This window comes from Fundulus heteroclitus, chromosome 17 (assembly GCF_011125445.2).
Source record: "Fundulus heteroclitus isolate FHET01 chromosome 17, MU-UCD_Fhet_4.1, whole genome shotgun sequence".
In the NCBI taxonomy this organism is placed as follows: domain Eukaryota; kingdom Metazoa; phylum Chordata; class Actinopteri; order Cyprinodontiformes; family Fundulidae; genus Fundulus; species Fundulus heteroclitus.
Window position 1 is genome coordinate 16,686,706 of NC_046377.1, and position 13,674 is coordinate 16,700,379.

At 39.6% G+C, this 13,674-nt stretch overlaps 2 protein-coding genes across 3 annotated transcripts in view; one reads left to right on the forward strand and one right to left on the reverse strand.

The window, feature by feature from the left end:
* Window positions 1–806, forward strand: part of ada2b (adenosine deaminase 2b) — a 13,878-nt gene extending 13,072 nt beyond the window's left edge. For both annotated transcript variants that reach the window (XM_021322187.2, XM_036149158.1), the window contains one exon: window positions 387–806. In XM_021322187.2, the coding sequence (XP_021177862.2) occupies window positions 387–474 (88 nt within the window). In that variant the 3' untranslated portion in view covers window positions 475–806. The remainder of the gene's footprint in view (window positions 1–386) is intronic.
* LOC105933991 (probable polypeptide N-acetylgalactosaminyltransferase 8) lies at window positions 570–12,615 on the reverse strand. The gene is made up of 11 exons (XM_012873793.3): window positions 12,080–12,615; window positions 11,499–11,742; window positions 7,800–7,966; window positions 6,434–6,617; window positions 6,157–6,354; window positions 3,966–4,080; window positions 2,657–2,842; window positions 2,366–2,503; window positions 1,080–1,175; window positions 838–1,005; window positions 570–767 (listed from the first exon to the last, which is right to left on the reverse strand). The coding sequence occupies exons 1-11, from the start codon at window positions 12,276–12,278 to the stop codon at window positions 594–596; spliced, it is 1,869 nt and encodes a 622-aa protein (XP_012729247.2). The 5' UTR covers window positions 12,279–12,615; the 3' UTR covers window positions 570–593.
* Between the last annotated feature and the right edge of the window lie 1,059 nt (window positions 12,616–13,674).

Here is a 13,674-nt window from a genome sequence, read left to right on the forward strand (position 1 = left end):
TTCCACTCCTCTCAAACCAACACGGGTCTCTTTTATGAAACTGAGCGGCTGATTCTGTGTCGGACCGTCCGTTTGTGGCGAGGTCCTCTAAATCTGAGACATTAAGCAGCAGCAACTCAAACGCATTGCCCAACACAGAAGAGCAAAGTCATCAAGAATCAGCTGGAGAGAGAGGAGTGGAAAAATAAATAGGTTAAACATAAAAGACCTGTGATTTATGGTCCATTTAGTGGGATATTTCTGACTGTATTAACCTGCTACTTCAACTGTGTTCAGAACTGAATACGCACTCAAGAACGTAAACCAGCATATCGGCATCTAAAGTTTCACGATTAATACAGAAAAGAATAAACGCTTCAGTCTACCGCTGTACCTTCTCGTTTCAGGTTCAGCTCCCTGCCGGCTCACCTTAAGGACAGCGCTGTCGCCATGTGGCAGAACAAATGGGACGCCTTCGTCGGCGATAATTCATGACCGTCCAATCAGAAACGATCCTGTTTGACTTGAACCACAAACTGAAGAAAGTAGGATGTCGCAACAGCGGACTTTCCGTCTTTAAGCCCAAGTTTAATGAAGCACTTGCAGGTCAGCATTCACAGTACCTGGTTCTCTGAAACAATGTGCATTTTATGCGCCGTATCGCTGTCGATGACATGTTGTATCGTCCATCGCTGGCCGCTGCACTGCTGAAGAACGAGCTTGAAGTACAGCCCTCCTAATGCAACTTCCAAACATCTCTTGGTGTCTCTGTTCTGGATCTGTCCTCCCTGTGAATAAAATCATTTAACTTCCCTCCAGGCAAACCATCCTCTCTGTTGCATCTTTATTTTTTTTTACCTGTTTAAAGTCCCAAAACATGTGTAATTTCTTCTGCTGGGCCATTTTGCACTGATACAGTCCCGGTAAAACTCCCGAGCCTGGATCCACCAGACAGTTGTTGCTGTTGTATTTGTGGGATTTGATGCCGCCGATGTAGAGTTGTCCATCAGTGTGGTAATAACAGTGCTGTGACGCAGAAAAAGAAACAATTAAACCAGGAACCAACGTCTGTCTGAATGCTGTCAGCTTTTGAACGATACCTGAGGGGAGAAGAAGTGGCATCCAAACAGGATGGGGGTGAAGCCGGGCGTCGGGCCCTGATCCACGCACTGATCCGGCTGGAGATCGTTAGTCAGCTGCCAACACAAACTCCATGTTACATCCTTCGGTTTACTTCCTACAAATTAATTAATTGCACATGCACTTTTATCCTTATAGGGAAAAATGTTGCAGTGGAATTAAGGGAGAAACTGAGTAGTCAGTGTCTCACCTGCAGGTAGCTGTCTGAATCTTCACTTGAAATTAGAGCCAGGATGTAATGTGCGTTTATTACATTATCTGGATCAAACTTAGCCCAATATTGATATGAATAGATTTTTTTTTTACTTTGTCAATCAAATGATCTTTTAGTAACCCTTGACATCTTTGTTGTAGAAATGTTGAACATAATTCATAAAAAGGCAGAGAGTAACTAATCCTGAGGCAGTATGGTATAGACCAGGGGTCTGCAACCTGTGGCTCTGAATAACTTTGGTTACAAATTAGATTTTTATTATGGTATTTAAAAATAATAAATGCAGTTTTTTCTCAGAATAATTGCCTTTCATTTTTACAACAGAATAATGCTAAAACTGCCAGTAATATTTAATTTTAAGTAAAATTTTTCACATCAATATCTACAAAAAAAAGAACATTTCTTCCATCCTCTTTTTTTTAAATCTCAAAATAGACAAAAGAGCGTTTCTTTAACGATGACAACATATTTCCTACAGTAGATCTTTAACAAAAATAATCAGAAAGGAAAATTATTTTCCTTTCAGTTCACACTTATGCACCGCTTTGTGGTCTTATGATAAGATCTAAATAAAAAAAGATTGAATACAAGGTAAAGTTGCTTACAGATTTCTGCCCTATATTTCTACTTTAACATACAGCAGCTGTGTTAAGAAATCCACATAAAACATACAAGCAAATATTTTTGTATTTTGCATCAATAATGCAAAAGTTTTTTTGTTTTTTTTTAACCTTACACTAGACTTATTTGTTACTGCTGCAGATAAGATACCGACTGCTGAGGACAACTCCACACAATCCCACTTCAGAAATATTTAAAACTTTAAACTTAACTCAGTCATACATTAATTAGTATTAACATACAGTCAAATAGAATGAATAGAAGCTCAATACTAGCCCAATTCTAGACGCTTTTCAGGGGACTTTTATGGTTTTGAAATGATTTTAAGAATAAATGCTAATGCATTAAGGAAGTGATTTCCTCCTAAAGTCCACAACGATTCCTAAAAGAAAGATGCACATCTTGACTCACGGCTCCATAACCAAGCAGGTCCTGCAGTGGTTCCAGCATGGGGTACACGTTGTCCAGGTACCACTGGAAGGGCCGACACTTCAGCCCCTCTCTCAGCTTCTTCCTCTCGGAAACATCTCCGATGTCTATCCCATGATTCTGAAAAAAAAAAAAAAAACATTAAATAAGATCACATGAGGCAATTTTCTGGATGATCAACAGGGTCTGCAGCCTTTCATAAAACCTAATGAGGTTATTTTTCATGACAAAAGACTGAACTCATGTTGGAGGCAATGTGAGGAGAGGTCTTACCTCGATGGGGAGGTTCCAGGCTACTGCCACGTTGTATTTATAGTCGTCCATCCACACCTCGGCCGCCCTCAGGGCGTTACGCCTCACCGTGGTGCTCAGATCTGGAGCATAAGGCTTATGAAAGCGTTCGATGTGGGCGATCTTTGAGCAGGGTATCACCTCTATGCTGCCGCCACACAGCCACACCTGCCCAAACACAAACCACCTTAAACTGTGACGTAACCGTAAAGGAAAGTTACTGTTTTTGTGAATAAAGCTACACCAAATTTAAATTTGTTACCAGAAAACTCAAATTCTCTCACACCAAAATGAAGATAAAACTAAATTTTTCACAACCAGCATGTATTATCCATCTTAAAAACAGAAGAAATTAAGAATCTTTTTAACCTTGCATCAGAAAATGAAACAGATTTACACAAAGTAAATAATTACACAATAGATAAATACTTTGGCAACTAAATATCCACCATATTTAAATATTAAAAGTAAATAAATAGATCTTTAATGTGAATATGATATAATAAATTAATTTTAATTTTATATTTATGTTTTTTGTTCCTGTATACATTAATATACTACAATATTTAAAATAAGTTAAAATCAACAGGGAAAACAGAGTTTTATACCTATTGTAAAAACAATACAGATATGCAAATATTTTGTAATATTTAACATACAGGTATGTTAAATAAAGTTATTCAATAATGCAAAAGCTTTTTTTACCCTTACACTACTAGAATTATTTTGACAAAAGTAGTATAAATAAAAAGCTTTTATACACGTTTTAATACTACTACATCTTTTAAATATTTACTAGAACAAATTAATCCAGCAAACATCTAGTTTGTGTTAACTGGAAATGTAATGTTGACATAAAATGGACAACTGGTTCACTTTTTCCGAGCATAAATTAGAAACAATTATTGTAGAAACAACCAATGAAATAAAGTGATAACAAATATTTATGTATATTTAAAATAGAGGGTAATCAATCACATTTATTTGTTTACATTTAAATGTATTAAACTGTTCTGGTTCCATATTTTAATTTTTAATGTGGCAGAAAAAAAAAATTGCTGATCAGTTTTTACCCCTCATGTTTTATTTAGCCCTTATTATTTAATGCCTATTTGTTTAAGGAAATAATAGAAAATTTGCTGAGAAAATGACCATTTCTGTTTTTTCTGACGGAAGTGACCTGGAGACACTAAATGGTCACATTTCACCACAGACCAGTTCTGATGGGTCCTAAAAACAGAAAACCTCCTCACTGCATTTCGTTTTGGTCCTGAACTCATTGGAATCTCACCCGGATGCCGAGCTCCACGTTTTCGCCGCCGTAAATCTTCATGCCGCCGTCGAGGCTTCCGATCTCTCCGAAGAACTTGCGGTCGGCCACCATTATGCCCATGACGGACGGACTCCTGGTGGAACCACAAGACAAAACATTCACCATCGACCAACAACCACTAATAAATCAGCACAACCTTAAAGGCCCCGTCTGCTGGCTGGGGCGACATAGTGGATGAAATTATAGGTGGTAAAGACGGTTTTCAGGGGACTTTTATGGTCTTGAAATGATTTTAAGAATAAATGCTAATGTATTAAGGAAGTGATTTCCTCCTGAAGTCCACAACAATTAAAGGACGTAATAAATCACCCTGGAATACTTTTGCTACTTTAAATAAAGACAGAGACAATTTACTCTAAAATAATAAGGATTTTCATATAAAGGGCAAAAAAATTTCCCTTGAAGCATTGAACAATCTGAATATATATGTATTTTTGAACAATATAAGCTCTAAATTGGTCAAAGTCGCTTCACTGGAGTAGTTCAGGTCTGACAGGAGTTTCTCCCCATGAGGAGTTCCTCAGGGATCTACTGTGGGGCGTATTTTATTTTACATTTACATGTTGCCTTCAGGTTTAATTGTCAGAAAACATGTTTCTTCAGTCTAATGCCAACAATGCTCAGATCTGCCTTTTCCTCATTTTCAATAATAAAACTAAAATTAATTTAATTTGAACTAAGGAGGGAGTTTTGTGCCGCTCATTCAGATCCATATATCCTGGAGCATTTTGTCATGTGCTTTGAAAGAAATTGTTATAAAGTCAATTTGTTTCAGTAACCTAATTAAATAATTTAAACGTATTATATAGATTAATTACTCTGATATTTAAAAGCCCCTATTTAAGTTAATGCAGAATGTTTTTGCTTACATATTAAAGAAAAAACAACATTTAAGATTAAAGCATTACATCAAACCAATGTAAATATGGGCTTAATAAAAAGTATGTTTAATACTTATTTAAAGGTTGTTTTTTTCTGAAGGTACTTTCAAGCTGACAAATGAGCCTAATTTACTGAATTTGACTGATTCTGATTTTACCTTTCAAGAAGATTTGTTCAGCTGAGCAGCGGTCCAATTTTCACTAATTGCTAATATTCTGATGCTAGTTGTTTCAACAGCGCTCTAAACTGTCACGTCACTTTTGTCTGATAATTGCACCAGTCTGATTTTAACAGGTTTAATGGAAAATATTTCCCAAGCTAATGCTTTTGTAACCAAGTCAGTAAGAGCTGGATAATAAAATAACTACAGACAAGCCATCAGTGTTAGGGACATAATGTCCTGCAGCAGGCTCTGTCAGTACTGCTTTGTGTGCGTTTCTTTACCCTGTTTGTATACCGTGACCCCGCCGTCCTTCACCACAACACAAACTGCTGCATAGCAACAACATTTTACAGCAATTAAGCTCAACACTGAGCTGGTTGTCCAACCTGCTGTGGTGAACGAGCCACCGTTGACAGTGAAATAATGGAGGACAAAGTGTGAGAATCTCGCTATAATCTCATTACTGTAAATTAGAAACATGCCAAAACGTTAACAAATCCCATGAATAAAAAGGTCAGAACTAATCATAAGTTGCTGGTTTAAAACAACACAATTCATTGTTTCCTGCAATATAAGCTGTAAAAGACGGCAAAAGTCCCAGCAGGTAGATTTGGAGAGAATTCAATTCTATTTTATGTTTATAGCGCCAATTCATGAAACATGTCATCTTGAGGCACTTTACAAAGTCAAAATCAATCAGATTATACAGATTGGTCAAAAATTTCCTATATAAGGGAACCAGTTGATTGCATCAAAGTCCCGACAAGCAGCATTCACTCCTGGAGAAGCGTAGAGCTACAGGGAGAGTCGTCTGCATTGTCCATGGCTTTGCTGCAATCCCTCATACTGAGCAAGCATGAAGCGACAGTGGAAAGAAAAACCACCCATTAGCGGGAAGGAAATAAAGTCAACATTTGTGCAAATCTATCGACAAAAATAAATACTTCTCCAGACTGTGCAGGAACCTCTACTGACAAGAGATTAAAAACCCTTTACTGCATTTTTAAACCAATCCACGGCACTTTTCGTTTTTCTAAAATGAAGATGAGGCACAAAAAAGTACTTCAGAGCCAGATATTAATGCATTTTTGTGAAGCGACTTACTTGCCAGGTTGGGACTCATCCTCCAAAGCGTACCACTCCGGTCTGAAGCTTTCGTACATGCACCACAGGGCCCAGTCAAAGCCATGGGCACTGGTTACATACGGAACCAGGACCAAGTCGTCAAAGCCGACTTTGTCAAAAACCGGTGTCAATATCACCGTGCGGTCCTCCTTAATCCGAGCCAGCAGAGGCTCAGCCCTGCGCACACACAATGCCGTTTCACTGGACCGTTATAAATGAGATATAAAGCATCAGGATTGTCTGGCGTTCAACTAACCACTGCACATGAACCTCTATGTGTGCATCCAGGATGGCCACCACATCGCCCACAGCTGCTTTCCACCCTGACAGCCGGGCCTGGGTTAGACCGAGCTGCTCCGAGTGACGAATCTTCTTCACCAGGCCGGGCCGTTCCTCGTGGATGGAGCTAATGTACTCGTCCAGTTTGCCCGTTAAATCATCTGCAGCCAGATAAAAATGGTATAAACCATCCGAGTAGTAGATTCAGTCTGTTCACACCTCTGGGAACTTGATAGAGATCAAAAATATCCAGAGGTGTAAAAAGAGAAAGGGCCCAACTACCATGTAAAAAATGTAAAATTGTGAAAAACCACAAATAAAAACTAATTCCACAGCACATCAAAAGACATTTCACAAATTTATTTTCAATAAAATGATTTAAAGAAATGTAGAGCTATCAAAAGGTTACTTTACTTGCTCAAAACAAGCACCTAACGCTTGTGAGGAATAACCAAACCCGCCACTTTTCAAAAGGAACAGTAAGTAATAATGACACCTAGTGGTTAGAATCTGAACAACACACACAGAGCCTGCCGTTTCTAAAACGGTCTGTTGCTGCTGAGAAACTCCAATGATTTTTTTTTTACTTCCACAGGGCAGCTATATAATGTGTCTGTCCATTTCTGGTCCGCTTCTCTTACTTGCTTCCATGTTTGAAAGCTGCTTTTGCCAAAATAAAATACCAAATGCTGCACTCTGTTTTGGGAACCCTGGGGGCTCTCATATGATTGGCTCAGGAATCAGGAAGTAAACAGTGGCTACACTCTGGACCGAAGTAGTTCTGCTACGGACCTCTAATTTTTAAAGGAGAAAAACGTGACGAAGACGTTGATGGAGAGGACCGCTTTATAGGGAATGTTACTACCATCCCAGATGAAAAATTACTGGATGTAGGATGATTTTACAGTAAATATCTTACTTATTGCTACTTTAAGGTACATAAACCTGGACATCATCTGCTTAGAAAACACAAAATGCTCTCTACTGCTAACAGTTCAGCCAACGAGTAAAAGTACAGAGACAACTGTAGAGGTCCGAGGATTAAGCCCAGTGGGATCCCATATAACAATGGAGCTCATGGGGGTCTGGAATCATTTAGAAGAACAAGATATAGTGAATTGCCACAAATGCCTTCAAAATACTCCAAGTGCAAAACCAGGATATGATTCGCTGTGCTGAAGGCAGCTGTTGGTTCTACAAAAGCTAATATCACAGACACCATTGAATCTGTAAAATAGAAGTTCCCACCTTGACCCCCGCAGGACTTTCAGATGAAACCTTAACAAGACAATAATTTTCAAAAACACAAATGTATTATGAATCTTATTTGACACTGAACATACCGTTGGAGCTGTGATCGTCCACCAGTATAATTTCTCGCAGCAGCCGAGCAGGCGTCTTGTCAATGATGCTACGGATGGCTCTCTTAATGACAGAAAGGGCTTCATCCAGATAGATCAAGATCACGCTGAGGGACGGCAGATCCTCCGGATACCGCTTCTCTGCACATCTGCCAAAAAAAGTAAAACATAGGTTTTAGGAACCTGCAGAAAAAAAGGCCAATTCAAAACATTGATGAAAGATAAATGACATAGAAAACAGACCAATATAAATCTTAAGGCTTATTTTCCAGCTTTGTGTGAAAACAAATCTAGTAATGGCAATAAGCATGTTGCTCATGTCTGCACTCTTAAACTAATACTCTGAAGAAGCACCTTATTATTAAGTTACAGCACTCAGTCATCTTCAGCATGCCACATCTTGACTTGGGATTATTTGCGCAATCTCAACGGCAGAAGGTCTCCAAATCCATTTTGATGCTCCACCTAAAGTTGTTACAACATTCAGACTCCTTGCGTACAAACCAAACAACTGTAGCAAATCTGATTAACCCCAGTTCAGCTTTCCTGGAAGGATTGCATTCTCTGTTGTATGATGCATTGAAAATAGATTTTTTTATATTACTGCTACGCAAAGAAACTGAATTGTTAGCTAAAGCTGTATAATAAAAAAAAAAGAGCCAATCCTAATATTTTGTTAAAACACTTTCTGAACACTTTGCTGGCTGAACTTCCCCTTGCTCTTTATTACTTGTATAATTAAGAAACTGTGCTAAATAAAAATGGCTAAACTAGGCACATGTCCTGAAGTTTGACTAGAGGGAACTCATGACTGAAGGTTTTAAAGATAATTATCCATCATTGTCGCTTATCTGAGATCAGGTATCAGGGGAACAGGGAACCCCTGACATGCCTCTCCCCCAGTGACATCCAAAGACCTTCCTGGATATAGTCCATTCAGCAAGTTCTGGGTCTTCCCCGGATCCAGTGGGACCAACTCAACTGGCTTGTTTCAATGCAGAGAATCATTTTTAAGAAAAATCATTCTATGAAATTGTGCAATTTGAGGATTTTATGTGTACTATGTAGTGTTGCACCGATACCGATACCAGTATCGGACGGGGCTCCGATCCAGCACTAAAATGGTGGTATCGGCGAGTACCAACAAATAGGCACCGATACTATTTTGATGTTTGTATGTCACTTGAACACAGCCTTCTCTCTCCCGACTAGTATTATACATGTTATAACTTCACAAATGTTGCACTATTTTGGTCTTTGAGAGCCAAACGTTTATTCAACTATTGTCAGGTCATTCCAGGTAGGCAATAAAAAGTTCTACTACCCTAAGTAGTATGCAGTTCTTCATATATACACACACGCATCAATTTCAAACAGATGGTATCGGCCAATACTGCACAGAGGTATCGGGTATCCTATCGGGGCCAAAAAATGGCATCGGCGCAACACTAGTACTATGTGGCAGAGGTGTCTTGTGTCTGTAGTTTCCCTCCTGAGCCTGTTGTCCCCAGACTCGATCTAGGATAAGCTAAAGACAATGGATGGATGGATGGACACAAATAATTTCTGGGGCTAAATTTGTAATTTGTTTCCAAATTTACCCCATTCTAGGGTAAATTTGTTTGGTTACACTGTAGATGGCATCAGACTGAGCTCTCAGAGGTAACGGAGCCTGCAATGCGCTGCAAACCAAAGCGGCTCCGCAGCTGCAGCTCCTCAGCCTGGACTTGGAGCTGTTCAATGATTCTGTGCAGCTCCTCAGGTTCATTTACCAACTCGTTGGCAATTTGTGCCGTCGTCACAGAGACAATAGCCATGATGTGGAGCCACGGTGACATCTATCTCAGTGTCTGGGTCCTCTGCTGGGTCTGCAGCAGGGCAACGTTGCCACACACTGAGCCTAGGAGGGGGCAATGAGTTGTTGTTCCACCCAGAAAGAACTTCCAAAAAAAAGTAAAAAACAAAGCAACTGGACTTGTTTTCCGTAGTTGAAGACGTTTCACTTCCTCTCCAGGAAGACTTTCAAAAAGTCTGGAGTAATGTGGAGTAACAAGCTTTATACCACTGCCAAACAAATGCCTTGTAATGGCTTAGATAACATGCAAATTCAACCGAAACGGGTCCATCCCTTAGTAATGGGCGGTCGTTAAAGACATTAAGCCAGCAGATTGAACCGAAACTGGTCCACTCCTCTTCCTGGAGAGGAAGCGAAACGTCTTCAACTACGGAAAACAAGTCCAGTTGCTTTGTTTTTTACTTTTTTTGGAATGACCATGACCTGGATGACTGAGAATCTTCACCAGCATCCAGAAAGAAACAGCTATAGCCCCTTCCTTCAGGCTCCTCAATCCTCCAGGAGTCTCCACTACATCTGCTGGTAAGGAATGCCAGCTACATTCTCGGGTGCCTTTTGTGGTTGTGAACTTTGTTGCATCGTATTTTAGGAAGCCACTGCAGACGCACAGCATTATCAACCAGGAACGAACGGAAACTTACATTCCGATTGCAGAGCGACAAATTGGTACAGCGAAGTACACAGCAGTAAAGCCCTGAAACTCCTAACTTTTGATAAGTTAAACGCCTTTGTTGAACCTTAAACACTAACAACGCCAACGCTCGCCTGCTAAAAGTTCACTGTAGGATTATAACACCGGAAGTGCTCAACATAACACGTATCAGCTGGACGTTGACAGAAGCCATATTGCGCACAGAGCCATTTCCGCTCTTCTCCAGCTGCCGTTACAGAGGCGTTAGTTTCTCAGGAGTGACGCCTACTGTTTAGGAAGGGAACTGCAGCGGAGTACATGCAACTGCTATGTAAAACAGACAGGGGGCGCTGCAGTCAGTAGAGCACAACTTTCACCGAACATCAGCGTAAAACAAGAGTAACAATGCGCTTTGTTTAAGCTGCGCACATGACATAAGCCGTGCTTTGAATAATAATAATAATAATAATAATAATAATAATAATAATAATAATAGTTGCTAACAGTTTGACTTGAACAGATCATGACATTTAAAGCATTTGGTAACTGAAGTCAGACATTAACCAGGATTGTGCTGATTTTTGTTGATATGGAAGCATAAGATGGTGGCTTCAAATACAATTACTTGATTATTGTGAATTAACTCATCAGAAACTTACAAAGCAGTGATATAATTGGCCTTTACCCAATTGTTTATGACATACTTGTCTTCAAAATTTTCATGTAAACATCTGACTTTGAAAAAAAAAAAAGCTGTAAAATGTTTGGTATTATGCCATTTAGCAAATGCAAACGTACCCAAAAAAGTAAAGCTGACTGTGTCTTTTTTAGGAAATATCTGGTTTCACCAGATTGAATGTCATACCTAATTTATCTAAAAAGAGCATATATTTGTAATGTTTGTGACTATTTTAAAATTAATTCATGCACCGTTTAAACTCTCTGATTGGCATTTTCTCAATGACTTTTCAACATTACCACAGGTACAAGGCTAGCAGGAAATAAGTCAAGACAGACAGGCCTAAACCTCCCAAAGCCCAAAATGATCCAATAAAATCTCCTAAGCATCTAGATTCATTCTTGGAAACAGCTACACCTCGTCTGCGGAGGGTATTTTAAGCAGTCCCTGCGATTACACCTGTGTGTGGGAAAGGTGTGCCGGCTTTTGGTGGATCCAGGAGGATGAGGCGCTCACCTCGAGGGCCTGGTGTCAGGAATCTCTCGGTTCAGAGGCAGCCGGTCACTGAGGAAGACGTTGTATCCGTACCGCTGGAACAAGTCCTCGGCCTCCTTCTGCTCCTCCTCTGACAGCCCGTCGCCCCACTTGCTGAACAGATGGGAGTTTGGGTACAACTTCCTCACCAGCTTCTTCTTCTCCTTCGCTTTGCCCCCCTTCTCTGCCTCCTGCTCCTTCTTGTCATACTTCTTCATCAGGCTCACTGTGGGTGGAAAAAAAAAAAAAAAATCAACGCTTATTCAGTTTTTTTTACTGCCTTTACAACTAATAATCTTGACTTAAACTGATGTGGTTTAGAAATACATCCAAGTTTGTTTACCAGGGTCAGATTAATGCCACCTATGTTTTTTTTCTTTAGTTTTTTCTTTAAATCTGCAGATCAGCCAGCTAAAACATTGCGCTCAGCTGAAGGGTAATTCAATTTAACCAATGCTTTGTCTTCATTAAGCCTGCTAAAGTTTAAGACACACAAATTTACAGCTTTAAAACAGATAAATATGCACAGCTGGTTGCATTCTGAGCAGAAAAAGTTGCCTCACACAGCCTGCTGATGTTTTCTTCCATCCTCTCCATCCTCCTGCTCATTGCCCGACTGCTGAGGGACTCGTTGTCACTGTGGGGGGCCCTCTGGAGCCTCTCCGAGTGGGTGTGGAACCCAGTCTTTATGGTGCTGAGGTATACCAAAGCTGAAGCCACAACCAAAACCACCAGGAGACCTTTGAACCAGCCGGACCTCATCCTGACAGAGCTGCTGCTGCAGAGGCTGTTGTGATTTCTGCTCTAGAGAAGTTTTTTTTTCCTCAGTCTGGATAATCTTACGCCTCTCTCTGTCTCCACCCCCAGAAATGCATTTGGAAACACAGGGTTTAATGCACCGTGTAGCTTTTTCAGGTCTTGCACCATATGCAGAGCTTTCAGTTCTGCTTGTTTTCATCCCATCACACCTGCAAGGTGTTCACCATTAAGCCCAGGGGCAGAGTGAAAACCAGCAGGAGTCTGCAGGGAGCAGGAGTGAAGGGAAACTCCAGCATGAGCTCGCTTCTGCTGTTCCAGCAAATACAATAAACGTCTTAACTTAAAAGGCAGGTTTCATTAAATGCATTTTAAGCTTAACTGAGCTGTGAGGCGGAGGTATGTTCCGTTAAAGCAAATAATTCAATTTTTCTGATCCATGCCATGTTTTCCTTCTGTCCAGTTAAACCTGAGGCATCCTGCTGCTAAAGTATCAAAAAGAAAAACTGAGATGAAACAGTGCTCTGAAAATTAAGATGTTTATTGAGATTGACTTTGTTGACAGAGAGGGAAAGTAGCAATTATCTGGAGGAAAAAAAGGGGGATATTTATTTCTTCTGGGTTAATTAATTAAGTGGGCGATGACTACTATCAACCAAAGTGGGTTTTATACCACTTAGCTGGTCTGAAATATTCAACAACCACTACAACCTGAGCTCTTTGCTTACACTTTGTCACACTTGTTCCGGAGCCGTGTAACATCCACTTTATTGGAAGAAATTGCTTTTTTTGTTTTTCTTCAGATTTTTCTAATTTATATTCAGAAACCATAAATTGGCTGAGTGTAACCACGTTTTTTGGGAAGCCGAAAAATGTGTTTTTGTCCAAGATTTGATCTTTAAATAAGATTAACTGCCAATGGAATGAGTATTTTGAACGCCTAAAATAAGATAATTAGACATCCTGCACTTGAAATAAGATGATGGAGATGATTTGTTCCTATTTTAAGTGCAAAAATCTCATTCCATTGGCAGATCATCTTATTTACCCGCTCAAATCAAGGACAGATACACTCACTTTAAGAAAATTTTACTTATTTTTAGTTCCATTTTTGCAGTGCATTATAACCCACATACCTTCCAAATCAACACTAGTCCACAATGTATGCAACAAATACATAAATATACATTTCATGTTTTTCAAAAGAACCTTTCACTGATTCTAGTTAACCACAACCAGAATCAAAAGAAGCAATATCTCCTTTAATCAGAACAGTCATTATAAAATGGTTATTTGGAATATTTCATAAACAATTTGAAAGAACAAAGATGAATGTAAGGATGGAGACATGCATGTCCAACTAAATGGACCAATGGCTGGTAAATGTACCGTCAGATGGACC

Excerpts from the sequence above, each read along its gene's own strand:
- LOC105933991 (XM_012873793.3), bottom strand. The coding sequence starts at position 12,278 with ATGAGGTCCGGCTGGTTCAAAGGTCTCCTGGTGGTTTTGGTTGTGGCT. Across the intron at positions 4,081-6,156 it reads GATGAGTCCCAACCTGGCAA|GAGTCCGTCCGTCATGGGCA; the intron begins GTAAGTCGCTTC and ends TGGTTCCACCAG. Across the intron at positions 2,843-3,965 it reads ACGTGGAGCTCGGCATCCGG|GTGTGGCTGTGTGGCGGCAG; the intron begins GTGAGATTCCAA and ends GTGTTTGGGCAG.